Here is a 27,469-nt window from a genome sequence, read left to right as displayed (position 1 = left end):
GGAATCACCAGACATTGTAAATCCTCACAGGGCCCACTGGATGGAATGGAGGAGAGTATGGGCTATGATGTGAACCAATGTATATGAGGTGCAGAGGTGCCCAAAGATGTACTTACCAAATCCAATGGATGTGTCATGATGATGGGAACGAGTGTTGTTGGGGGGGGGAGAGGGGGGGTGGGGGGATGGGGTTGAATGGGACCTCACATATATATTTTTAATGTAATATTATTACAAAGTCAATAAAAAATAAAAAAATTAAAAAAAAAAAAAAAAAAAAACCTCCAGGTGAGATTCATACAAATTGCCGAAAACAATGAGTTAAAAGACAAAATAACTACAGAGGTAAAGAACATCAAGAAGACATTGAGCGAGCACAAAGAATTTGAAAATCTGAATAGAAAAACAACAGAGCTCATGGGAATGAAAGACACAATTGGTAAGATCAAAAACACAGAGGGAATGGATGTGGATCAAGCAGTTTGTACCCACCTTCCACACGGGAGGTCCCGGGTTCAGTTCCCGGTGCCTCCTGAAAAAACAAAAAGCAAAACAACAAGCAAAACAAATTAAAAACCTAACTCAGGGAAGCTGATGTGGCTCAGTGGTTGAGTTCTGGCTCCTCACATATGAGGTCCTGGGTTTAATTCCCAGTACCTCAAAAAAACAAACAAACAAACAAACAAAAACACCACCATACATTAGAGCTGAAGCAGATGTAGCTCTGTGGTTGAGCACCTGCTTTCCACAAATGAGGTCCCAGGTTCAATTCCCGGCACCTCTTAAAAAAAGCATACATTAGAGGCACACAACAGCAGACTCTAAACAATAAACTTTCTCCAGACATTAAACAGTCAAATATGCTAATAAGATAGTAAGAATTAAAAGAAAGTCTCTTAGAATAGTTGTAAGAAAGGTCTTTAAACAGTATCTAGGACAGTGCTTTGTGAATGGTATACACAAAATAAGTTATTGTTTTAGGTGGAGAATTGAGCTTAGTTTTTGCACTTTCAAATGAGAACACTTCTTTAAGAAGACAATCTTGAAAGAAAAAACTAATGAACTCAGTCTGCTTACAAAAAAAAAAAAGGGAGGGGCAATTTAGACCAGCTAATAAACTATGTTTCCGAACAATATAAGCATCTCTGGTACCTAACACTTGAGATTTTTAAGGGTGTGCCACAAAGAAAGATAGGGAATCATCCTAAAAATATCACCAAGAGCTCCACATTTTAAAATGTGACTGAATTTCAAACACAAAAAGTGACATATTAGATACCATTTATATGAAGTGTTCAGAATAGACAAATCCATAGAGACAAAGAGTAGATTGGTAGTTGCCAGGAGCTGAAGGGAGGAGATAATGGTGGATAACTGCTGGGGAATAAAGGATTTCTTTTGAGTGATGAAAATGTTCTGAAATTATACAGCGGTAATGATTGCAAAATTCTGTGAATTTACTGAAAACCACTGAATTGTATGCTTTCAAAGGCTGAATTTTATGGTATGCAAATAAAACCATTAAAAATTTAATTTCAATTTTTAAAAATCTGAGTATATTCATAGTAACATTCTACACTACAAATATCATTCAGAGCTTTCCACCTGTTCCAAAAAAAATTTTTTTTACCTTGGCAAGGCGGCTCATCTGGTCTTCTGAGAGAGTACTACTTGTTCTGCCAGGAGTTTTTGTGGGTTCTGATCCATCTGCCTCTACATTAGGCCAGACTTTTAAGTCATGCATCCCTTGACGGAACATGCTAAACAAAAAAAGAATGTTCAGGATAGAAGTAAATTAATATAGTTCATTATAGCAAATTTAAATTCTAAAATAAAGACATAATTCTACACAAGGGAATGCATGTCTCTGTTATCATGCTTTAAGCCCCCAGAGGGTTTTGAAGCAATTAACTAAGCAACTGAAATCGATGTAACATTGGTAAATTTTCCACATGCCATTCTTTTCTCCTCTAAGTGGCTAAAACTATTACAGAGAATTCTAAAAGCATAGTGGAAGGAGAGAAGGATTGGTAATGGACAGGACATACTTCATTACCTCAGTGGGGATCTCAGAAATATTAGAGATCAAATTCCTACCCAATAGAGGAATGTCATAATTACGGTAGCTGAAATCAAAACTTAAATAATCACTCACAACTTCCTTTAAGTGACAATTTAGCATCGTAAACTCTAGAGTCAGACTGCTGGGTTTGAACATCCACAGTGTCGTCTATTACCTATGCGACCACAACTAAGTTACTAACGTCTCTATGTCTGTTTCCTTATCTATAAAATGGGGTTATAAAGAGTACCTGTACCACACAGGGTTGTTGGAAGAATTAAACAAATCACTAAAAAGTGCTTGTAAGAGTGCCTGGTAAAGCAAGTATTCAGTAAATGTTAGCTATTATTATCTTTTTCACTAGGATGCAGGATGATTTTTACCACTCTCTTTTCAATAAGAGGGATGTTCTAAAAGGAAGTAAGACAGTAGATTGATATAAAATCTGTTCCAATGTCTACTAACCAAAAATTCAACAAATAATCAAAATTCAGCCTAAGTTTGGTGATCCCGCTTAAAGGTAAAAGATGATATGCCCTTTAATTATCACATTTCATTCAAAAAACTACCAAGACCTAGAGTAAAGTTTCCACAAACTCAAAAAGGAGCTTTAGACAATATCTTTTAGTTATGCTACTGTCAAAAGTTTGAGTTTGTATTTTCTTTTTTAAAAGGTATTAGAGTTGTTCTTCTGTGTGCACTTTTTTGGTTGTTTTTACAAGGGTCTTTCAAACCATTCAAGGTCTACTCAAATAGCATCCCAAAACAAAAAGAGCAAGCTATCAATTGGGGGAAAAAAACATGGAACGTATATATAGGTGAGTAGGCAAGTCTAAAGCATTTTACACACTTCAACATTAAATTTTTTAAATAAGGCACACAGAGGATATTAGAACATTCTTCCCATCTCTAAAAAATTCTCTACTTAATTCTAAAAGGTTTATATAAATGTTTCTTTAACCATTATTGCTAATTTTCTAATAGAAAATTTCTTCTTGAAAATTTTTTATTTATTGTTGAGTTATTGTAACACAGAAGACTTTCATTGAACAATATGAAATGTATAAAAGTAATGATGGTGCTTTTAGATTAAGTACCTTATTAATCTGTCATAAATTGTCAATAAAATAGCTAATATCCAGCAACTGTATCTACAAAAATTTACCTTACAGACTGAAAACAAAATGCACTCACTGGTTATAAAGGACAAAAATTCTTGATATTATCATGTTAAACATCAAAAAGAAAAAAGTTAGATTCAACACCAAACAGACCTACAAGGGCAATCTCTAAGGAAGTCAGTACAGTGCAGTAATAATAACACTTTAAATGAATATCCTTAAATGTACCTTCAGAAACAGCAAAAGACTGCACTATCTTCCACTTACTCCCCTTCCCTCCAAGTGACAATTTTGACTCATTGAACTTAACTAAATCAAAAATAAGCACATTTGGCAGCAAGTCAGTTTACTAAATGATTCAGATGCCCTGGGAAGAACTGGAAGAGATTTAAGGATGGAGGATGTGAAGGGTAGAGGTGATGCCAAGTGACTATAATGATCAATTGAATATATTATTTTCTTCTGACACTAATAGAACTTTTGCAAAGTTACACAGCCTCCAGGTGGTAAGCCAGAAGATGCTCAGAGCATCATGTCCACTTGGGAAATTAACCCAAACACAGAAGATGGAAGAAACAGCACAGCAGGATCTCCTTCAGACTCCAGCAGAGATACCAGCAACAGCTGCTGTTGATACTCCAGCTTCCAGTGCCAAGTCACTCTCTAGCAGCAACTGCCTAGACTTCAGAATTCACATTTGGAAAAAAACATCTGTAGGAGAAATTTGTAGATTCCCTATGGCTCTTGGCCAATTCCACCTAATGATCAATCTATTCCTTAGCTACTTAAAAACCTCACATGCTAGGTTTTCAAATTAAAGACAAAAAATTATTCTAGACTTATCCTAACAAATCAGACTTTCAATTATTAATGACACTATTCTCCAAGAAGTTCTGCTTCACAATAACAAGTACACAAAACAGATATTAGCAAATAGTACGAGTTTGTAGTCACAAGAGTCCCAAGCTAGGAATAAAATACTACAATTTCAGGCGCTTTGAAGACCACTTTCTAATAACTTCTAAATCCATACCAACATTCTTTAGGGAACAAGGGGATCAATTTGTCCTATTTCATTGTTTAATAAGCACTTGATGAAACCATGGTCTAAGGTAGAGTTTCCCTAAGTCAAGAGAACAGTGGCATTATATGACATGATTTTCAATGGTAGGTAGGAGAACATTTGCTCAGGCTTCCTGCAGAGGCCACCCAAAAGACACGTTGCTTTCTCTCCTTGGGTGTCAGTATACCATGGAAAGACACAGCTGTGACCCTGCAGTACATGTCTGCCTTCTGCTAGGACCACCTGGAAGATCCTGAGTATCATATGTTTCCACAATCCAAAGGTGCATAAGAAGTGCAGTAACATGATGGGGAATGCCTAGGCTTTTCTCCATTATATTCTGGCTCAGCCCTCAAAGTAAGACACCAGAACCAGAGAGAAAAAGGCATTCTTAATGTTGTAAGGTTTCTTAGAATTCCTTCTTCTGAGGTGAAGGTCAATACAAGCACCAGCCTACAAGGAACAAGAATTGGTGATCCAGCTTTTTTGCACTTTTTTCCCACTGTTCAAAGTGGGAAAACTATTTAAAATCTAAACTTTATCATTTGGCTAATTGTCCTACAATCATAGGAGAGTCAACTGGTTCACACACACACACACAAAGTTGAAGTAAACCTTATCTTCTCTTTGAATTAAGTGACACTGAGGTGAATATCCCCTTATTTCTGTCAAGGCATAAACAGAACTATTTTTATTAAAGAAGGGCTTTTTTACAGGTATAGTATACACATTTTGTAAACCAAATAAATTCATTATTTGTATTTTATTAGGTGTTCTAATGCTTTAATTTTAATAACAAATAACTTCATTTTTTTAAAGTAACAGTTGTGTTCACTGTGTTTATTTTTACTGTTACCCACCAATGTTAAAAGATACATTCACAGCAAGGATATCAAGTTTTTCCTGCAAAGTAAATAGAAGTAAAAAAAAAAAAAAAGGGTGAACTGGGTAACCGGTTAGATAAAAAATCAAGTAAATAGAGTATTCATAGTACAGAAACATAGCAGGAATCCTGAAAATGGTAAGTAAAGAGCTCAAGTTTGGGAGATACTGATTTCACAAAATCAGTGCTATTCACTGAAATACTTGACTTGTATTTGACATTAGATATGTTCAGAACATTGAAGAACAGCGTGAACTATTTTTGAGTTGTAGGTATGACAAAGCAGATTACTTTCCAGGTGTCAACGTCTTAATTTTCTTAACACCAGAAAAGAAGAATGCATGAAAAGAAATGCGTACTTAAGTAATACAAATAAACTACTATGAAAAAGTTAATGCAGATAACCAGCAAGATGGTGGCATTTTAAGGAGCTCCTAGAGTCAGCTCCTGCTACAGGGCAGTTAGTAATCACCCAGAACTATCTGGAGCTAGCTGAAGCATCTGTTTGGGACTTCAAGAGACCAGAAGACCATCCTGCAATATCCGTGAAGGAATGGAAGGAGGAGACTGCCCATCAGCAGAGAAGACTCATAAGTAAAGTGCTCCACGCCACAGAGGCTGGTGCTCATCCTCCACTGGAGGCACAAGCCGCCTTGGGAGCTGTTCCGCGGCTAGAATTGGAAGCTCCAGTTCCCAAAAACGGGGGGGAGGAAGAGACAGTTGGGCACCAACTTCAGCTACTGAGGAGTAAATTCAGCAGGCTAAAATATAAACCTGAGAAGAACTAAAGTTTGAGGCTGTCCAAGTCAGAAAGAGGCTGGGACCTGCCATCTTAACTCCGCGCCCAGCACAAGGGGAAACGTTGCAGACTGAAAATCCCAGTGCTGGAGGCGACTGGCTTCTTTCCATACAGATCAGACTTCAGCTCTAGCCTAGGCCACAGGCCACCTCTAGCAGGGAGGAAGCTGAGGGGACCTGCGCCAGCCTCTCCAGGAAATTAGCGACCCAACTGCGAAGGACTGTGATTATCCTACTCTGGAGGTTCAAGCCACCCCAGGAGCTGTTCTGTGGCTGGAACTGGAATCTCCATTTCCAATTCCAAAAACAGGGGAGAAGGAGACAGCTGGCAGCCAATTTCAGCTACTGATTGGTAGACTCGGCTGGCTAAGATACAACCCTGGGAACAGCTGGGGTGTGAATTTGCCCAAGTTGGAAAGAGGCCAGTGGCCACCATTTTGACCTCCGCCCCAGTCTGAGGGGAAGCTGGGCTGACCAAAAATCAGTGACGGTAGGAGCCACTTTCTTTCACCCAAATCGGTCTGCAGCCCTAGACTAGGCTTCGGCCCCACCTCTGGCAGGGAGGAAGCTGGCAGGCCCTGCAGTAGCATATCCAGGTAACTGTAGGTACCTTTGGCTGGCACAGACTGAAAACTGTAAGTCTTCGGGGCAACTGCAGTCATCTTGGACCTGGACTGCATAGACTGCTGCCCATACCTGCAGCTCCAGGCTCGCCCCAGGCAAGAGAGAAAGGAGTGTGAAGCTTCATCAGTTTCTATGGGCAACTACAGTCTAGGCCTGCACAACTTGGATTATTCCACACAGTTATGACTCTGCTGCTACCCATGGCAAAGGAGAAAGCTGAAAGAAGCTTCATTGGTCCCTGGCACAATGATGGCACATTGAGCCTCCACAGTTTATAGCACCAATTACAACCTTGGCTCCAACTGCACAACCAGCAAGGGAGAAAGGGCAGGAAGCCCTAAACTAAAGAGAAAACTGCACCCAGAATAAATACTCTAGTAATCCAGATGCCAAGACACCAACCAAAAATTACAATTCACACCAAGAAATAGGAAGCTATGGTCCAATTAAAGGAACAAGATAAGCCTTCAGATGACATAAAGAAGTTGAGACAACTAATCATAGATGTTCAAATAAATCTCCTTAATAAATTCAATAAAATGGCTAAAGAGATTAAGGATATTAAGAAGACACTGGATGAACACAAAGAAGAATTTGAAAGCACACACAGAGAAATAGCAAATCTTATGGGAATGAAAGGTGCAATCAATGAAATTTTAAAAACACTGGAAATCATATAATAACAGATTTGGGGAGGCAGAAGAAAGGATTGGTGAGCCTGAAGAAATGGCCTTTCAAAGTGAACATACAAAAGAACAGATGAAGAAAGGAATGGAAAAAATTGAACAAGGTCTCAGGGAACCTTTTAACAGCAAAAGGTATGTAAACATACGTGTCACGGGTATCCCAAAAGGAGAAGAGAAAGGAAAAGGGGCTAAAGGAATATTTGAAGAAATAATAGTAAAAAATTTCCCAACCCTATTGAAGGACAGATATCCATGTCCAAGAAGCACAACGTACTCCCATCCGAAAAAAACCCACATAGACCAACTCCAAGATACAAACTCATCATAACGTCAAATGCCAAAGACAAAGAGAATTCTGAGAACAGCAAGAGAAAAGCAATGCATAATATATAAGGGATACCCAATAAGAGTAAGTGCTGATTTCTCACCAGAAACCATGGAAGCAAGAAGACAGTGGTCTGACATATTTAAGATATTTCAAGAGAAAAACTTTCAGCCAAGAATCTTATATCCAGCAAGACCGTATTTCAAAACTGAGGGCGAGATTAGAAAATTCACAAATAAACAGAAACTCGGAGAATTTCTTAGCAAAAGAACAGATTTTCAGGAAATACTAAAGGAGCCTAAAAAGAAAAGACAGGAGAGAGAGGCCTGGAAGAGAGTCTAGAAATGAAGATTAATAAAACTAAAACTGTCAAAAGTGTGGTAAAAATAAAATGACAGATAAAACTCAAATAGTCAGGGATGTAAAGCACTTGTATTCAGGAAACTGCAACTCAATGTTAAAAGAAATCAAAAAGACCTAAATAACTGGAAGAACATGCCATGCTCATGGATTAGAAGACTAAATATCATTAAGATGTCAATTCTAATCAAATTGATACACAGATTCAAAGCAATCCAGATAAAAATTCCATCAGCATTTTTATTTTTAATTGAAAACACAATTGTCAAATTTATTTGGAAGATTAAGGGGTCCTGTATAGCCAGAAACATCTTAAAAAGGAAAAGCAAACTCTAATCTCCAGACCTTAAATCACATTACCTGGCTACAGTGGTAAAAACAGCATAGTACTTACATAAAGACAGACAGACCAATGGAACTGGATTGATGGTTCAGAAACAGACCATCACATCTATGGTAAAGTGATTTTTGACTAGCCTGTCAAACCCACACAGCTTGGACAGAACAGTCCATTCAACAAATGGTGCTGAGAGAATTGGATATCAATAGCCAAAACAAGAAAAGAGGACCCCTATCTCAAACCTTATCCAAAAACTAACTCAAAATAGATCAAAAACCTAAAAATAAAAGCAAGAACCATAAAACTTCTAAAAGAGATTGTAGAAGATATCTTCAGGACCTGGTGGTAGGTGGTGGATTCTTAAAGGAGATAGGAGGGGGAATGAGATGGACTACTGATATTTAATGTATGTAGAAGTTTTAATTAGCTTTACTGTAAAAGTGTGGAAATGTATAGAGTGGATGGTAACATTTAGTGAGTAACAACTAGTTTATAAATGGGGATGTGGCTGAAAATGGTAGTCCAGGTATGTAAATGCCAGTTGACAGAATGCTAGAGAATGATCTAGGAACTGGATAGCACAGTACACCAAGAGGTGGATGAGAATTGTGACTGATGGTGCAGATGCAGGGGTGTCCTTTGTGAGCTAGAGCAAATACATCACTATCACAGGGTGATGGGAATGTGGAGAAGCATGGGAAAGGTGCAGCTGGAGTGACCAATGGACTGTGGTTAGCAGTAATAACATAATATTCTTGCATCTAAGCAAAAAATGTACTGTGTTGATAATGAGGCAGTATGGAAAATGTGAGCCAAATTTACACTATGGATATGGTAACAATTAGATGATATTATCTTACCTGTAGCAAATGTTCCACCACAATGTGGTGTGTTGATGGAGAATTATTGTTTGGGAATTCTGCACATGTGCATGATTGTTTTATATGTTTACAACTTCTGTCATAAAAAAATATATCTAAAAAATGATGGTAGGGTGCTTTGGGGGGAAAAAACACCAAATGTAAGATAAGGACTATGATTAGCAGGAAGATTTTGAAATATTCTTTCATAATTTGTAACAAATATCTCACAATAGTGCAAAGTGTTGGTGGGGGGTTGATGAATGGGTCCCCGTTTGCTTTCTAAGTTCACAACTTTTACTATACTTATTGTTTATGTATGTTCATATATAAATGATATAAAGATAATAATAGGGTTGGTTGGGGGAAAAATACTTTGGTAGTAATATTTTGACAATGCTCTTTAATCACTAGTTAAAAAATTTAAGAACAATGCATGTTATTGGTGGTAGGGTGAGTTATGAGAGTCCTGTATGACGTTATATATGTTTGTTTTGTAAGTTCTCAACTATTATTATACACTCATTGTTTATGTATGTGTATGTAGGAGTGATATACTTCAATAAATAAATTTTTTGAAAAAGTTAATGCAGTTTCTCAAAATGTAGTCCATAAGCCACATTCCACAGAATCACTAAGGATGGTTATTTAAAATGTTGATTCTTCAGCCCAATCCCAAATTTAATAAGGGAGGACATAGAAATATGTTTTTCCAGTAAGCTACCCAGATCATTCATATACAAAGCTTGATTTCCACTGATTTAAAGTACTTTTTAATGTTTTTCAAAAGCCACACAAGCCTAGTCAAACAGTGCCACATATTTCAACTGAAGATAGTCTAAGAAAGAGTTTATTGGCTTTGGACAGGTCACTTCACTACACTTCAGAGAGAAAGCAATTGTCCCACACCTATAGCTAGTCAGTAAGCTCCTGAAGCTAGATCCTAAGGGGATCTAAAATGCACAAGTGCTAAAAGGTGTTTTTTTAATGAGGCAACTTCCAGGGGCCATTCCAAAAGGTAAACCTCTTAGAAGAGCCCAGGATGCCTGGCTGTCTCTTAAGAACATTTAGCCATAAAGACTCTTAAGAGAAATAAACTTATACTTTTTTTCTCTGTGGCAAGCAAAATCCTACCTAGTAGAGAAAAATAAGAAGGAACAAATGTTCTGGGAAAGGAACAATACTAATTTAGTAATATTGTTGTTATGCCAAAACATCCTATCTTACCAAAAATTATATTGAAAAAACTGGCGGTTACAATGTACCAGACTAAATTATTAGTCTAAATTATTGTTCCTGCATGGATTTCAATAACAAACATTTCTTTAATAGCTAGATTAAACTAAAATTCCTACATGTTACTAAGGAATCAAGCTATTCTAAATTAGATTATAGTTTTTATTCATGAATTGAAGCCTTTCTGATACACCCTATTTCTGGGTAAAAGGTTTCAATATTATAAAAGTGTCAATTCACTCCTAAATTAACAAATAATTCAGTAAGCTTTTCCAACAAAATAACAATGAGTTTTGTTTATAAACTTGAGAAAATAATATTAAAATTCATCAGGCAAAACAAACATGAAAAATATCCAGAGAAATTCCAGCAATTCCAGAAAAAATACTAGTGAGGAGGATTATTCCTATTTAATATTATTTTATAATAGTATTCAAAAATTAAAATAGTCCAGCAATAATGATAGCTAAACTGATTAAGCTCATTCAGTATATTTAGTTACTTAATCATCATAACTATTCTAAGAGGCAAATACTATTCTTATCCTCATTTTACAGATTAGGAAACTGAGGCATAAGGAGATTAAATAACTTGCTCAAGATTACACAGATATAAAGCAAAGAAGGCAGCATTCAAACCCAGACAATCTAGTACCACAAACTACCCTGCACTAGACTTTGTACTATAATGCCTCTCTTAAGACTTAATACAAGAATAGAATATATGAGGACAGTATAGAGATGTCTCTGGGCAGCAAATGTACATTATAAGGCTGGAATAGCTTGTCTACCAGAAAGCAAGGAAGCTACCAATGACTATTGACATACTATCAAAAAGCCATAAGGCCAACATGAAAGGGCTCCTAATGACTAAAAATTGGACTTTTTATAAGCATTACAATGAATAAAGGCAGCAATGGACTACAATATATCAAACGACATTTAAATTTAAAGGTTCATGATGATGGGAAACCTGCATAATGTAAGGCATATATGTTTTGTAAGTTCACAACTCTTTATACCAGGGGTTCTTAACAAGGGGTCAATGAGCTTGAATTTAAATTAAAAAAAAAAAATTACTATTGTGGGAATGTTTTGTGCAGGTGTGATATATTTATTAAATAACACATAGTACAGTATGGACTTAGTAAGGGGTCTGTGGTTTTCACCTGACTGGCAAAGGGGTCAGTGGAACAAAAAAAGCTAAGAATCTTTATATTTATTATTCATATTTGAATGATATGCTTTAATAAAATATTTTTTCAATGAAAAAAAAGTTCACGATAAAAACAAAAAGCATCAAGTGTCACCTCTAAATTTCTGCAGCACCAACTCATTACTCTTAAAATCGGTAAAGGGAAAAAAATTCAAACATTTATCTGCCCTTCCTATATGAACTATACATCAGGGTAATTAATACTTCATTTTTATAGAAAAATTCCAATTAATAAATGGAAGAAGAAAAATAAAGTATCACCATTTCTCTTAAGATCATGAGTGAACTCTCTGCTCCAGAAGAATAGAGATTGTAATTTTCAGAACTGCAAAAATTTTACTTAATCATAAACTTATTTTATTTGTAATTTTTTTAAAAAAATGAACTACTTTTCCATTATAATCATCACCATCATTGACAAATTAATGCTTTTTAATCCTATTTGTCTGTCACTACTTTCTGTCACTACTATGACAAAGCGGGAAAACCCTATAACAAAACAGTTATAATTTATGCCAAAAGCCTTTTTTTCCTATAAAGCAAGGTTTTAGTTCCCAAAGACTGATATTCTTTTAGAAAAATTACATTATTAAACACTAACAATACAGTAATATAAACTGTGCTTCTTCATCACTCTATCTGCACATCCTCTAGGAAGTAACATCAAATTCAGACCCAGGAATTACAGAATAATATGTACCAAACCTGTTTCAATTCCTAGCACACAGAGAACAAGAGTGGGCATACATTGTGAAAGGCCTCCACAAAAGAAAAGTGCAAGAAAACTACAACACTCATATAAATTAGCAGAATAAAATGCTCACCCATATTTTCCAAAAAGCGACACCGTTGTTCCTCCCACAGGCACTGCTTTTCCTGGTCCATACACATCCCAAATAGTCAGGGCCACCTGAGCATTCCTGGGCAGGTCAGGGTACTTCACAGGCAATTTGAGCCATTCATTCCAACTAGAAAATAAAGTCAACATAATCAGATACATATAACTTTCTTTTAAACTAACAAACCACAAGGTTTAGTCAGAGAAAAAGGCCCCCAAAAGATTAGGTTAATACTTCAAGAAACAGTATCTCAGTCACCTGGAATTTTATATAGTCAACTTTAATTCAAATAGAGAATATTTGAGAAAAAAATTTTTTCCAATAGAACATTTGAAAAATAACACTAGTAATCAGATGAACCCAGCGCAGAAAACAAGTTACATACTGAGCAGCATTCAGCCTAGGATCACCCAGCTCAGAGGGTCAACCAAGAAAGAGCTTGCAGTCTTCAAGCACCCGCCAGTTATTAAAACAGATTTCCCAGGAATACAAGTCAGCAGGGCCTGAATCCTCGAGGTTGACTCCTTCTAAGAAATCTTGCTAAGCATGGCTTTAGATCTCAGAACCTCCTTTTGATGTGCCCCATCAGGAGTGATCCTGGGTCAGACAATCTAGAGTCTGAACTCATCCAAGTACCTAGTGCCCAGAAGGATGAGGGGAACTCCAAGTTCCAGGTGCTCAGCTCAGCTTATATCAAACCAACAATGGCATATTTGCAAGGCAGGAACTAAAGTGACTCTGTAAGGTATTTCACTTGTGGCTTCAGCAGAAAAACACAGTAGGGAAGAAATTATTTCTCAACTGGTCCTAGAATATATTATGATGAATGGACCCTGCAGAAACAAGACCTCTTTGAGAGAGAAATGGAAGTCAAGTGGGGGAAGAAACCTGGAGAAATTGATGGAAGATCTGACCAATGATTGCATGAAGTCACCAGACTGTCCATATCCACATGCAGAGATAGGAAACCTTTTTCTCTAAGAGTATGCCCTTAAGAGAAGTCATTTTTCAACTCATGGAATAAATACCAGCAGGAATCCCTAGAGAAGAGGACACCCTTCCAGGATCCCCAAGATAGTCTGCCTTCAAACAGGACAAGGAGGGAATGTAAAGAAGATGGCAGCAACATTTCTGTGAAAACCAATCAAGTAAATGAAAATATTACTAGTTGAGGCAGTCAAATTCCTTCCCTAGTTCAGGAAGATAATGGCCATAAGCCTGATGAAGGGAGTGTTTCTTGGGAAAACCTACATAACCCCTGAAGAGCAGAGCTTGGCTCCTCCAGATCCAAGGAAGGATCCCTAGGAAGACCCTCTTATCAAGTGTCCCTGTGGAGGTGGGACCACAGTTTCTCCCCAGGCCAGAGCAAGCCAGCCCTAAGCCTGAAACGACCAAGCAAAGCAACGATGAAACTTCCAGGTATGAGGTAAACCAAGAAAGAGTCCATGGTTTCCCAAAATCATAGGGATCTGAGGACTGTCCCTGGATCTTTAGGTAACTCTTTCAGCTACATGCCCACCAGAGAAAACACAGGAATGAAATACCATTTGTTTGTGCCGAGTATCACAAAGGTTTCTTCCAGACATCAGACCTACATGTGCACCAGAAGATTCACATTGTGGAGAAGCCCTTCATGTACAGCACATGTGAAAAGTCCTCCAGCCACAAAACCAACTTACAGGCCCATGAGAGAGTACACGCTGCAAAGAAACCCTATGTGTTTTCCCTTTACCAGAGAAGCTACTGCCAGTCATCTGCACACCGGTGCCATGTGTGAAGCCACCAGAAAACTATTCTCAAAAATGATTCTGCCACACCAAAAGCTTCCCCAGCTACTGCTCCCTAACCGTAAGATATATTTTTTAATTATCCAATAAACCTAGTATTTCCTGCAAAATGGTAATTATTTTAGTAGGGATATCAGATACAGATAGGTTACTCGGGTAGGATTATCCTGTCCTCCAGCTTCCATTATTAAGTGATATCCTTGGTCAACGATCAAATTTAACTGAAGAAGATTTCAGACAGAAAAAGACACAAAACAAAGCAAACCAAACTTGTGGTTTTTCCCTTTATTTCCCTCTTTTCAATGTGTTGATTTGATGTCTTATCATTAACTAAATACAAGAATGTTTTATTTTAGTGTATTAAAAATATAAGACTTTTACTCTGGGGAAAAAAAAAAAAAACCCTAGTAAAATCTTTAATTAAGAACCACAAACAATATCACTAAAACACAAGGAAACATGTTAGTGCCTAATCAACATCTGCAAGAACATTTAAATCTGCTAGAATTTTTTGAAACCAAATGCAATTTTTTTAACATTCTCCAAAACACAATTTTACACTATGAAGAGAGAAAAATCAGAAATATTCTTATTACCTTTAAAACAATGCAGAGGTCCTATAATATAGAGCAGTGCTTCAAAAAAGCAGGAAGAAAATAACCTTACAGAGGTCGAAGTAGATTACCTTTAACCTTCATAACATGAAATTACCAGATTGTATTAGACAGACATGTAACTTTTTTTAATGTGAGTTTTTTACGTTCCTCAAATCATTCATTAATATTAATAATGTTTAGTTATTAGTGCTTTCAAAACATGCTTGCATAGATTATCTCACTAAGGAATGTTTGTTCTTAATAATACAGCAATGACAGCCTCTTTTTTACCCTCTATTCATCTTGGCAAATTTTCTTTTGCATTTAAACTTCACACTGGATTCACATGATAATTGCAAATCCCTTAAATAGCAGATGGCCTTTACAATCCCAAAATAATACTATGCAAGCAACACACAAAATAGTACACAGCAGTAACACATTGGGTAATTAGGAAAAAAGCTTCTGTTTATGCAAAATTATTCTCAAAGGGGCATATCCTAAACAGTCTAGGTCAAATACATCTGCATCAGTAAAAAACTGAAGAGAATTTTCAAATACTTAATATAACAAATCATTTTAGTATGTATCTACTATATGAATTCAGGGACCTTCAAGAATATTAGAGGGGTTTGTTATTAATTTCAAGGATAATTCAAGAAGTCATTAAAGACTTTTCTTCTATGAGGTTCTTAAAAAATAAGCATACATGGCTTAAGGAGGTCATTCTCCACTACATATAAGCTTGAGTAACTAAATGAATATATTTACTACCTACATGGTAGGCCAGGCTTAAAAGGCAAAGACTACAAACTGTCATCAATTACACAGGCTAAAGTTAGAAGGAAATCAGTTACCATATTCCAACTGAATTGTGAAATTTCTCATCTCTATATTCTGTCCTTTAATGACAAGGGGACAGTTCATATGACCAACCAATCACTGGCCTCAAACCTTTCCAACCCCAGAATCCCAATCCCTCTTTAAATAAAAGCAATTCTACTTTCATCTCTTTTCCATTCAGGGCTTCTATAGATAAGTTCTTTTGAAGAAAATGATTCTACAGCTAAAAAAAAAGTTTGGAAACTTCTCTATGTATTACAAGTTATTTATTGAAAGATCAAGTAGGACATTATAAAGCTGTGTACTCTGAACACCATTTTGTTCTCTCACCCACCCACCCTGGCCCATGCATCATCCTTCCCCACTGCACAAGCTAAACTTACCTGGTAACTTTTAAAACCTTGCAAGACCTTAAAGCCTGAATCTTGACATTCCAGTCTTTACCTAGTCCCCCACCACTACCTCCACTCCTTGCTATGCCATATACTCTTGTACTAACCCCCTTAGCCTGATTAATGTACTCATAAATCCTGACTTCCTAATTTTTAAATTATACTAGATTGCTGTTATATGTGTCTCTCAAAAGCCACTTCAAATCTTTTATGGGACAAGGTAGAATATAAATTTCTAAAAGACAGTTAAATTACTTGCCTACAAAATAATACTCATACAGAAACTTGTAAATCTGTAGTAATCATATCCTAAAACTGAGAATTTCACCTTAAGTATAATTAAAGAATCTCTTATTATAGGATAGGCTAGCATAGCATGACAGGATAGACAGATAAATTTTGGATGAATTACTCATTATTAGTACTCACATTACTCACTATCAGAAACTCAGGAACCAAAAAGATTTTAACAACTTGGCATCTCATATTATGCAATAATGCTTATCTGAACATACTTAAAAATACTTTTAAAAAATACTTAAAAACAGAGAAAACACAAAAATTTGGATAATAAGAACTCTTTTATAGTATAGTTTCTTTTTCCAATGTATAGAATATTTATTTTAAGTAAATGTTTGTAAAGAATGATGAATTTACTTCAAACATTTAAAGTCTGTCTCATTCATTTTAGGAAGCTTTTATTTTTCTTTGATAAATTGGTAATAAATTCATGTTTTAAATACTAATGTGCAGGGTATATAAAATCTGCAAATGATGTATTCTCCTAATCTTAAAGAATATATCTTCATTTAAAAAACAACAACAACAACAACAAAAAAACACACCTATTCATGTCACCAAGCTATAACTTTGCCTAACATAAGGTATTTTCTTCAACCAATTTTCTATACAGCTGTTCAGGGCTTTTAACTTTAAAAAAATAATAAAATAAAAATAATAAAAAATAAGCCATTGTCCTCTAATTATTTTAGAGCACTTATTTATAGAGAGGTATTATAATTTAGAAAAAATAAACTAAATATATTCAAACAAACATGGAATATTCTATATCTTGGCAAATATAATATATCTATAAGGCAAATAAGATTTGGCAAATGGGAGCAGAACTTGAACCTCCCTCTAAATGGAAATTTGCTTTTGCTCTAATTTCCTTTTTATCAAGACAAAGAACAGAACCACTAGACATTTTTCCTTATCAAGAAAAGTGGGGTTCACCACACACATTGACCTTCTAGATCTAAACATGTGGTTGAAATCTATTTTGGGAGCACAGGCAACCTCAAAATATCTAATTTGGACTCTGTTTCTGGAGAAATATATAAGACATAAAATTTTCTATACAATTTTCAGGGTTTTGTAGATTTTGTGATACCAATTTAAGGACCTATGATACAATTAAGCGATTTTTGCTCATTGTTTTAGGTTTAATGATGGACCATAGATATGTTTAAAAAAGAGATCTGTGAAAGTGTATACAGTTAAAATACATTTAAAATTTGCTTCAAAATAATAATGGGTATAGATAAAACAAGCTTGGCCATGAGTTAGGAATTGACTGAGTTGATGGAAACATGAAGTTTACTGTATTATTCTACTTTTATAGGTTTGAAATTTTCCAGGATTAAAAAAAGCATTAAATATATATTTGTTTATATGAATATGTGTGTGTGTGTATCCATGTTCACCCAAAGACACTGAATTATACCATTAAAATAGCTGATTTCACTGTGGCTAGACTGCTAAAACTTAGACAACTATTTGCTCTGAAAAATCCTTTGCCAGCACAGATGAAACATGCCTGGTCCAAGTAGGGCTGTTCCCTCAGTGGCACAGCACAGCCGTCCATGTGACCACACTCTGTCTTGCATGAAAGCTGTGGGCATAAACTTCTTCTTTAAGGGGTACACAACCTATGTATTCTGCACTGTGTCAATCAGGGTGCGAAATAATAATACACATGGATCAAACATTAGAACTACAACATATGCTTTAACAAATAAGAAGTCTCAAGAAGTTAAATTAAGACCCTGAATACTGTTCTGAAAACTGAACTTCACATTTATTTACCCTGCATTCTGACGTTTTCCTAGCACCCCATGCTTAATAAATCAGGATACATAAATGTTAAGTAGTTGCTCCTGAGGGGGGAAAAATTACTTTTAACTGAATATTCTTAAAAATTAGTTAAATGCTTAAAATAATAGTATTAGGGGAGGAGGTATAGCTCAGTAATTGAGCACCTGCTTCCCATGCCTGAGGTCCCAGGTTCAATCCCCAGTACCTCCTAAAAATAAATAAATAAATAATAAAACAAAACAAAGTAGTAATATTAAGAGTAAATCTGTTTGAACAGGTGACAAAAGATTTCACTCTAATGATGTGCACTCCAAATCTCTGGTTGGACAACCTTTCAAACTACTGAAAAGTGTTTATGTGTTCAAGGCAAAGAACAGAACATAAATGATGATACAGGTGTTTGTTTTTGTACATTTTGTAAATCATTCAAGTGCTTATCAAAATATACTGAACACAAACATAAAGTACTTTCATTTCAGTTGTAATTATGATATGTTTAATACTTTATTTTATCTGAATAGGTTACTGTCTCAATTTAAACTATCTGATTAATACTTACAGGTATTAATCAAGAAATTCCTCTGTATCCCTTACTAAATTATACTTGGAACATCTATAGAGAAATGAAAGAGCAGCCTGAACTTCACCAAATATAAGAAAACAACTTACTTCCATCTTGTACTAAATGCCTTGTAGGATGTTCTCACTGGCAATGCCAGGGGCTTCCCTTCTGCAAAAGCTTGACAAGTAACATAGAGGTCGGAACATGTCTCTTGATATAGTCCTGAAAACTTCAACATTGGGTCTTCTAGGACGGCTTTATAACTCTTTTGTTCTCTCTTCCCTTCCAAACTTCCTCTGAAAGCACAAAAACAACAATGTATGGCCATGTTTTAAAAACATATACATATGCACAACAAATACTCAGTAGAATATATATTTGTGTCAAGGTTACCTGCTTCTTAAAGAACATTTTCTGCATGTGAAATTAAAGCAACTCTTACATTTAATCAAGGTCTCTTAAATCTTAACAAATCTAAGATCATTCTTATCTTCAAGAACTTATACTTCTATTTTGGGCTTCTGAATTTTAAAAACTGCCACCATGGGAAGTGGATGTGGCTCTACTGATACAGCATCTGTCTACCATATGGAGGGTCCAGGATTCAATCCCCAGGGCCTCCTGACCCATGTGGTAAGCTGGCCCATGCACAGTGCTGCCCCGCACAAAGAATGCTGTACCACACAGGGGTTCCCCTGCATAGGGGTGCACCACACGCAATGAGTGCACCCCACAAGGCGCAGCCCCACATGAAAAAAACACCACCCGCCAAGGAAAGACGCCACACACACGGAGAGCTAACACAGCAAGATGACACAACAAAAAAAAGAGACAGTTTCCCAGTGCTGCTGGATAATGCAAGCAGACACAGAAGAACACACAGCGAATGGACACAGAGAGCAGAAAACGGGGGGGGGAGAGAAATAAATAAAATAAATCTTTAAAAAAAAAAAAATCTGCCACCAACTTTTGTCTTTATTTTTTTAATTTTACATTCAAAAAATGAGGTCCCCATATACCCTCCACCCCCCTCACCCCATTCCTCCCCCCATAACAACCTCCTCAATCATCATGAGACATTCATTGCGTTTGGTGAATACATCTCTGAGCACCGCTGCGCCTCATGGTGAATGGTCCACATTATAGCCCACACTCTCCCACAGTCCACCCAGTGGGCCAAGGGACCAACTCTTAATCTATGTTCTAGAGGTCAACAGCTTTCCAGGACTTAATTTCATTTTATTTATTTGAATTCGACCAGTTATTCCTTTATCCTCTCAACAGACATTTACTGTACTAGGCACAAAGCCCAGAAAAGAAAGTCAAGATAAACAGTACAGTAGTTGCATCAAGGGAGAAAAAAAACAACGTATTTTTAACTGAATATTTTTTTTTTATTATGTGCATGTATTACCTGATGACTTCCTTTATTGTCTTTTTTTTTTTAAAGATACATAGATCATAACAAACGTTACATTAAGAAATAAAAGAGGTTCCCATATACCCTACACCCCACCCCCTGCTTCTCCCATATTCACAACCTCCTTCATCATTGTGGCTCATTCACTGCATTTGGTGAATAAGTTTTGGAGAATTGCTGCACTGCATGGATTATAGTTTACATTGTAGTTTACACTCTCCCCCAGTCCATTCACTGGGTTATGATAGGATACATAATTTCTAGCATCTTACTCTGTAATCTGATCACTTTTTAAATAAAAAAAATATATATAGTTATAAGCTATAAAAGATATGCACAAGATGCTTTATTTTTTTTTTAAGATTTATTTTTTATTTATTTCTCTCCCCTTACCCCCCCCCCAGTCAACTGCTCTCTGTGTCCATTCTCTTTGTGTTCTTCTGTGACCACTTCTATCCTTAAAAGCAGCACCAGGAATCTGTGTTTCTTTTTGTTGCGTAATCTTGCTGTGTCAGCTCTCCGTGTATGCACTACCGTTCTTGGGCAGGCTGCACTTTATTTCATGCTGGGCGGCTCTCCTTACGGGGCGCACTCCTTGAGTGTAGGGCTCCCCTTCGCGGGAGGAAACCTCTGCATGGCACGGCACTCCTTGCGTGCATCAGCACTACACGTGGGCCAGCTACACACGGGTCAAGAAGGTCCAGGGTTTGAACCGTGGACCTCCCATGTGGTAGGCGGATGCCTTATCCACTGGGCCAAGACTGCTTGGCCCAGAAACAAGCAAGATTGTCAGACACTGTGCTAGGCATTTTATATACTCTCTTCTACTTAATTTTCACCATATTCTCATTTTACAAATGGGAAGGCAGCGACTCAAGAGATCACGCTCATCCAAGTAACATAGCTGAGAATAAAAACCAAGGCAGAGGAAGCCAAGCCAATGTTCTTTTCATTATACCAAAGAACATACCTACCTCTAGCACAAGGACAAAGGTTGAGTATCCCAGACAAATAACCCAAATAGAGGAGATAGGAGTAAAACTGGTAGGGAGTCATCCAAAAGGAAAAGAACAGCATGTACAAAGGCAAACAGACAAGACAATGTGTCTGAGGAACTCCAAGTTGTTTGGGACAACTAATATATAAGACACATATGGGGAAGCAGCTAGAGATGAGACTGAAAAGTAGGGGCTGAACAATTAAGCAAACTAAATAACCACCAAATCCAGAAAAGTACAAGCACAAACTAAACATTCGAAAATTGTTAATTGAAAAAATTAGCTCAAAATGGCTCCAAGAACTAAATATAAACAACAAGACTATAAAACTCCTAGAAGAAAATACACAGAAGGATCTTCAAGACTGTGTTAGGCAAATGGCTCCTGACACTTTACATCAAAAGCATGGGCAACAGAAGAAAAGATAAGTGGGACCTCAACAAATTAAAAACATTTGTGTATCAAAGCACTTCATTATAAAAATAAAGTGACATCCTACAGAGTGGGAGAAAATATTTGAAAGCCACATAGCTGATAAGGGTTAAATTACCAAAATTTATAAAGAAATTCTACAACTTAACAAAAAGACAAATAACTCAATAAAAAATTAGTTGAATAGACATTTCCCCCAAGAAGATATACAAATGGCCAAAAGCACAAGAGAAGGTGCCCAGCATCACTAGCCATTAGGGAAATGCAAATTAAAACCCTGAGAAACCATTTCACACCCCTAATATGGCTAATATTAAAAACGGAAATTAACAACTGTTGGAAAGGATGTGAGAAGTAGGAGTACTCATTCATAGTTGGTGGGAATGTAAAATGGTGCAGCCATTGTGGAAGAGTTTGGCAGTGCGTCAGAAAGTGAAGTAGAGAATTACCATATGACCCAGAAATCCAACTTCTAGGTATACACCCAAAGGAATTGAAAGTGGGACTCAAATAGGTATTTGCACACCAATGTGCAGAGTGGAATTATTCACAATTGCCAAAAGATGGAAGCAACCTAAATGTCCACCGACAGACGAATAGATAAGTAAAATGTGCTATTTATTAAAATGGAATGTTATGCAGCTGTGAAAAGTAACTAAGTCTGATACATATAACAATATGGATGAACCTTGAAGAGAGCATGTTGAGTGAAATAAGCCAGACACAAAAGGACAAATCCTGTATTAGCTAACTGATAGGAAATCATTAGAATAAGCAAATTCATGGAGTCACAAATTAGAACACAGGTTGTCAGGGGCTGGGGAAATGGTAGAGAATGTGAGTTAATGCTTAATTGGGGGAAGCGGACTTGGCCCAATGGATAGGGCATCTGCCTACCACATGGGAGGTCCGCAGTTCAAACCCCAGGCCTCCTTGACCCATGTGGAACTGGCCCACGCACAGTGCTAATGAGCACAAGGAGTGCCCTGCCATACAGGGGTGTCCCCTGCATAGGGGAGCCCCACGCGCAAGGAGCACGCCCCTTAAGGAGAGCCGCCCAGCACGAAAGAAAGTACAGCCTGCCCAAGAATGGCGCCACATACATGGTAAGCTGACACAGCAAGATGACACAACAAAAAGAAACAAAGATTCCTGGTGCCACTGATAAGGATCACAGAAGAACACACAGCAAATGGACACAAAGAGCAGACAACTGGGGAGTGGGGAGAGAAATAAATAAAAAATAAATCTTAAAAAAAATGCTTAATTGGTACAGAGTTTCAGTTTGGTGTAATGGACAAGTTTTGGTAATGGATAATGGTAATGTAGCACAACACTGTGAATGGAATTAACACTACTGAATTACATATGGTTAATTTTAAGTCATACATGTTACTAAAATAAAAACTAAAAGATAAAACATAGCTCTGTACAATGTACTGTGAAACCTATTGCAAACAATGGACTATAGTTAATGGTACAATTATAAAAATGTTCTTTCATGAATTATAACAAATGTACCACACTAATGCAAGGTTTTATTAATAATGCAAGGTTTAATTAATATTAATTAATATATTTAAATTAAATATAATAATTAGTAATATTAAAAGGTATATGGGGGGAAAATAAACCATAATGTAAACTATGGACTATATTGTAATTTAATCAATAGTCTATTATTAGTAATATATTGATATAATACTATAATTCTATTAATAATAGTAATTTCACCAATTGAAACAAAGGTACCACACTAATGCAAAGTGTTAACAATGGGGGCAGTAAATGGGAATGCTGTATTTTTTACATGATTTTTTTGTAAATCAAGTTAACTAGTTTAATTTTTTTTTTTAAATACAAGGTAGCATTTGTTCATTACAGAAGCACCTACTACAGGCCAGGTCCGCAGCTGTCTTAGGCATGCAAAGATGAGTTAAGACAAAGGTCTGCCTTCAAAGAACTCACAGTCTTACTGGGGAAGCTGACAATAAACAACCCAGGACAATCTGAGCAATTATTCAGCTGGTACACACAGCTGTAATCATAGAAGCCATGCATGTCAGCATTGGTTCCAATTCTTCAGGCAACCATTCCCATTGGTCAGTGACTATGTCTTATTAGTTATTAAATATTATAAAAATTACTTCTGATTATATATGAATTGATAAATAACCTAATTGACATATATCACTGTTAACAAAAAAACTGTCAAAAGGGTTCAGAGATGGTAAGAACTGAAGTTTCGAGATGGTCTTATCTTAGGATCCCCTGGATTTCTGCAAGGACAGTTAGCATATTTGGATAAAGAAGCTAGTTCTAGATGAGATGAATAGTTATCAAAAGATCCAGGTATGGCCCCTCAACTATGCTAAGAACATGGTTTAGATCTGTGCTATCCAACATGGTAGTCACCAGCCACATGTGGCTACTGACCACTTGAAATGTGCTTAAGCTGAATTAAGTTGGATGTAAATGTAAAATATACATCAGATTTCAAAGCCTTAATGTAAAAAAAAAAAAAGTACTAATATATCATTAATTACTTTTTATAGTGAGGACATTTAAGTAATATTTTCAAATTATCAATGTTATTAACAAATTTTTAAAGTTTGGTGAATTATCTGAAATGTGAAAGTAATACCTAGATTTATATTTATAATACTTTGGCTGTAGTATAAGAACTAGAGAAGTGGGACTGAAAGCAAGGAGACCAGTTAGAAGATTTTCAGTCAAACTGAAAAATGAAAAGGTATACTAAGGCTGGGGTACTGGGGTAGAAGAAAGAGCATAGATAAAAGAGAGCTCAGTGGCTAGATTCAAGACACCTTGGTGACTGATTAAACCTAGATAGGTAAAAGCATAAAGCTCAGTTTTCTGTCTTAACCAACTTGAGGAATAATGCTAACAATCACCAAAATCAGGTAAAGAGAATTCAGGAAAATCAGAGTTAGAAAGGTAAGCTAATGATGTGCTCAGCTTTAGACAATTTGTTTTTAAAGTGCTTTAAGACATCCAAAGGGACCATGTATGATGGGCATTTTGATATTCAATTATGGTGCTAAGAAGCGAGCATCAAAGTATAAGTTGCTATTAAAACCACAGAAATATATGAAAAGTCTGGAGAGAACAAACAGAACAAATGAATTTACTGTTTTCTAATTAAATGATTCAAAACTGATACTTTCTGCCACTCCTTAAAAAAAAATCCTAATACTGATAGACTCAGAAGCTAAAGCATAGCTAGTACTATATTTTGCCAAAACTCTGATTTAAAACTTTACTTTTGACTTCACGTGTCCCTGCATGTGTTAATGCACCAGGTTTTTTTTTTTTTCATTCTTTTTAATGATCAAAAGTCTCACTACCTGCATTCTCATGCCCAAAAAATACTGAGAGGAGAGAGACATAAGAAAAGCTCTTTACCTGGTGATGGCAATACAAGTCCTATATAAGCATCTAGGAATGAATGCTATAGAAAATACGTGAAATGGGTGTGTAAAGTATTATACAAAGGCATGGTACGGTTGTTGATATGTTATTTTTATCACCACCATAAACTGGGTAGTAAGGGATTTGTGAAAAGGATTTGTAAGAGACTTGTAAAAATAAAAGAAACATTTAAAGGTGCACCTCACAAATGAAAAAGATCTAATTATCACCAACTGAAAACTTGTATCACATAGCCCTCTGCTTGTCACATATTTGAATACTGATTGAACATATTCAGTAAATATTTACTGATTACGAGTGATACTGTGGTTAATAATTTGTGATAGCTTTGATAGATGAAAATGCTTCTATACTACTGCCTTAAAATCCCAGAATTTCCAACTTGGTCCTAGCTGTCCCCCAGGATCATTATTCTCATCTCAACCTGTCATGCCTTGGTTATTTGATTTCAATCATAGTGCTCCGAGGTTTTCCTCTAGGACCCCTGGTCCCTTTGCAAATGGCACCCTCATCTTCGACTCACTCCCACCTTCCCTGGCTTCACAATACCTGACTGCCCAGAGTCAGGCTAAGCCTCTATCACCTCCCATGCTCCTGCTACTGCATTAACGTGCTCATCTCATCCTCAACTACAGATCTGCCTGTCTCTAACTCTCCATAACTTCTGCAGTCTCCATGCCAGCCACCAGCCGCGTTCTAAAGCGAACTCCTCTTATTAACTGCGGGACCACGTCTTTACCGAGCCTTGATTTCTTCTCTAAAATGGGACAGTAATAATCCATCAAAAGGTTGCTGTGAACAGCAAAATGCTTTAAAGACTGTAAAATACTGTGGGACTTAAGGGTTTATTCCCGTTCTGTAAGGGACCACATCCTCAATCCTTCTCCTAAACCGCCCCTTTCGGTCCTCCCACTCTTCACCGCCTTCCCTGCCTTTGCTCTCCCGGTTCTCACCCGACCCCGAGAACCTGCCTCGCCGAACCTGCACCTCCGCAATCCCACTCCCAGCCCTCGGGATTTCTCTCACATCTTGAGCTGTACATTGATGTCCAGGTCACAACTGTAGATGTAGTGAAACTTCTCCGCTTCCCCCATGGCACCGCAACAAAAGCCGTAGGCACTGCGAGAAGCCGGGCGCCGAAAAGACGCCGGGACTGACAGCAGCGGAGCTGCACGACATCGGCCCTTCCGGTTCCTCCCCTCAGCCGGTTCGCTGCAAATCAGCGTCCGAAGCGCTCCCGTTCGCGGACAACTGCCCGCCCAGGCTCCTCTCCTGCGCATGTGCAGAGGGCGCCCACCATTTTGCTTAAGGGTAAATAAGATTCCGGAAACAGCGTATCTGGTTACATTCCGGACTTTACGTGGTCTTCCTGTATTAATAGGTTTTTGTTGTTTTTTTTTTTTTAAAGAAGGACGCTGTTGTTTGGATTTACGTTGTACCTAGGGTGTGAGATTCGATTATAAAAATTGTAATAGCGTTCGCTGCCTGCAGGCTAAACAGCGAATGGTCATAAGAATTAGAATCTTGTCAACTTTAAATTCCCGAGGTCCTTATATTGTAAATGTCTTCACTGATTTGCTATTTCAAGCAAAAAAAGAAAAAAGAAAAAAAAAGACACCTTCTATTCTAAAGAGTGGGGAAGAGATTCAACAAAGAGCCAAGGAACCTGGGTTCAGGTTTTGGCACACCAATACTAATTGTGAAACTTTGGGCAAAGAGCTTGAGCATTTGTATTCTTCCTATTTGAGTCCAATACAGCTTTCGGGAACCAAACAAAATTAGACACTGGAATGACTCAACAACTCAAATCTCTCGAACCCTCCAGCCCCTAAAATGTTTATTTTGTAATGTTACATAGAATCGAAAATTGCAGTCTTGGTTTTTAAGTTCAAAGATGTTTGTGGGCAACAATAGTGTTCCATATACTCCTGTGTCTGTCCCTCTTAGAGCCTAGCACATTGCTAAGTGTATTAATTTCTTTTGATTGATCATTATTGATGATATTGAATGAAAGGCTCCATTTTCTATGTATTTTGTTTTGGGTGCCACATTTTAAGGTGGTTATTGTTAGAGTATGTTCAAATTAGAATAATGTTGAAAAAAGTGGAACTGTTTAACTTGGAAAGGCAAAGAAAAAAAAAAGGAAAAAAGCCAATGTGCAATAATTTGCCCAAAGTAAACTCAAAAATGTTTATGGAAACAAGAAAAGGACATAAGCAGATAACAAAAAAATTATAGTTATCCTCCTATAATTCAAAGTTTAAACAAAAAGAAAATAGGCAATGTGTTTTAAGTACAACTGCCACCAATGCTTGGAACTTACAGGAAATGTAATTTCAACAAATAAAAAATTGAGCTTTCTCATCATCAAAGCTGTCCAACATTAAATTGCCACCCTACCTATGGAATAATTCCAGCAATGGGTGTGAGGTTTGGCAAGAAACAGGTTTCTCAAACTTTAATAAAGTATTGACAAT

The 27,469-nt window shown here is 36.8% G+C and overlaps 1 protein-coding gene across 1 annotated transcript in view; it reads right to left on the bottom strand.

Moving 5' to 3' along the window:
* PIK3C3 (phosphatidylinositol 3-kinase catalytic subunit type 3) overlaps window positions 1-26,308 on the bottom strand; it is a 195,244-nt gene extending 168,936 nt beyond the window's left edge. The window contains exons 1-4 of the mRNA XM_058277607.2: window positions 26,019-26,308; window positions 18,797-18,985; window positions 12,398-12,541; window positions 1,631-1,760 (exon numbers count right to left, since the gene is read on the bottom strand). Coding sequence (XP_058133590.1) covers window positions 1,631-1,760; window positions 12,398-12,541; window positions 18,797-18,985; window positions 26,019-26,272 — 717 coding nt within the window. The 5' untranslated portion in view covers window positions 26,273-26,308. The remainder of the gene's footprint in view (window positions 1-1,630; window positions 1,761-12,397; window positions 12,542-18,796; window positions 18,986-26,018) is intronic.
* Between the last annotated feature and the right edge of the window lie 1,161 nt (window positions 26,309-27,469).

This window comes from Dasypus novemcinctus, chromosome 16 (assembly GCF_030445035.2).
Source record: "Dasypus novemcinctus isolate mDasNov1 chromosome 16, mDasNov1.1.hap2, whole genome shotgun sequence".
NCBI lineage: Eukaryota > Metazoa > Chordata > Mammalia > Cingulata > Dasypodidae > Dasypus > Dasypus novemcinctus.
This window is presented reverse-complemented; position numbering and strand designations above follow the sequence as displayed.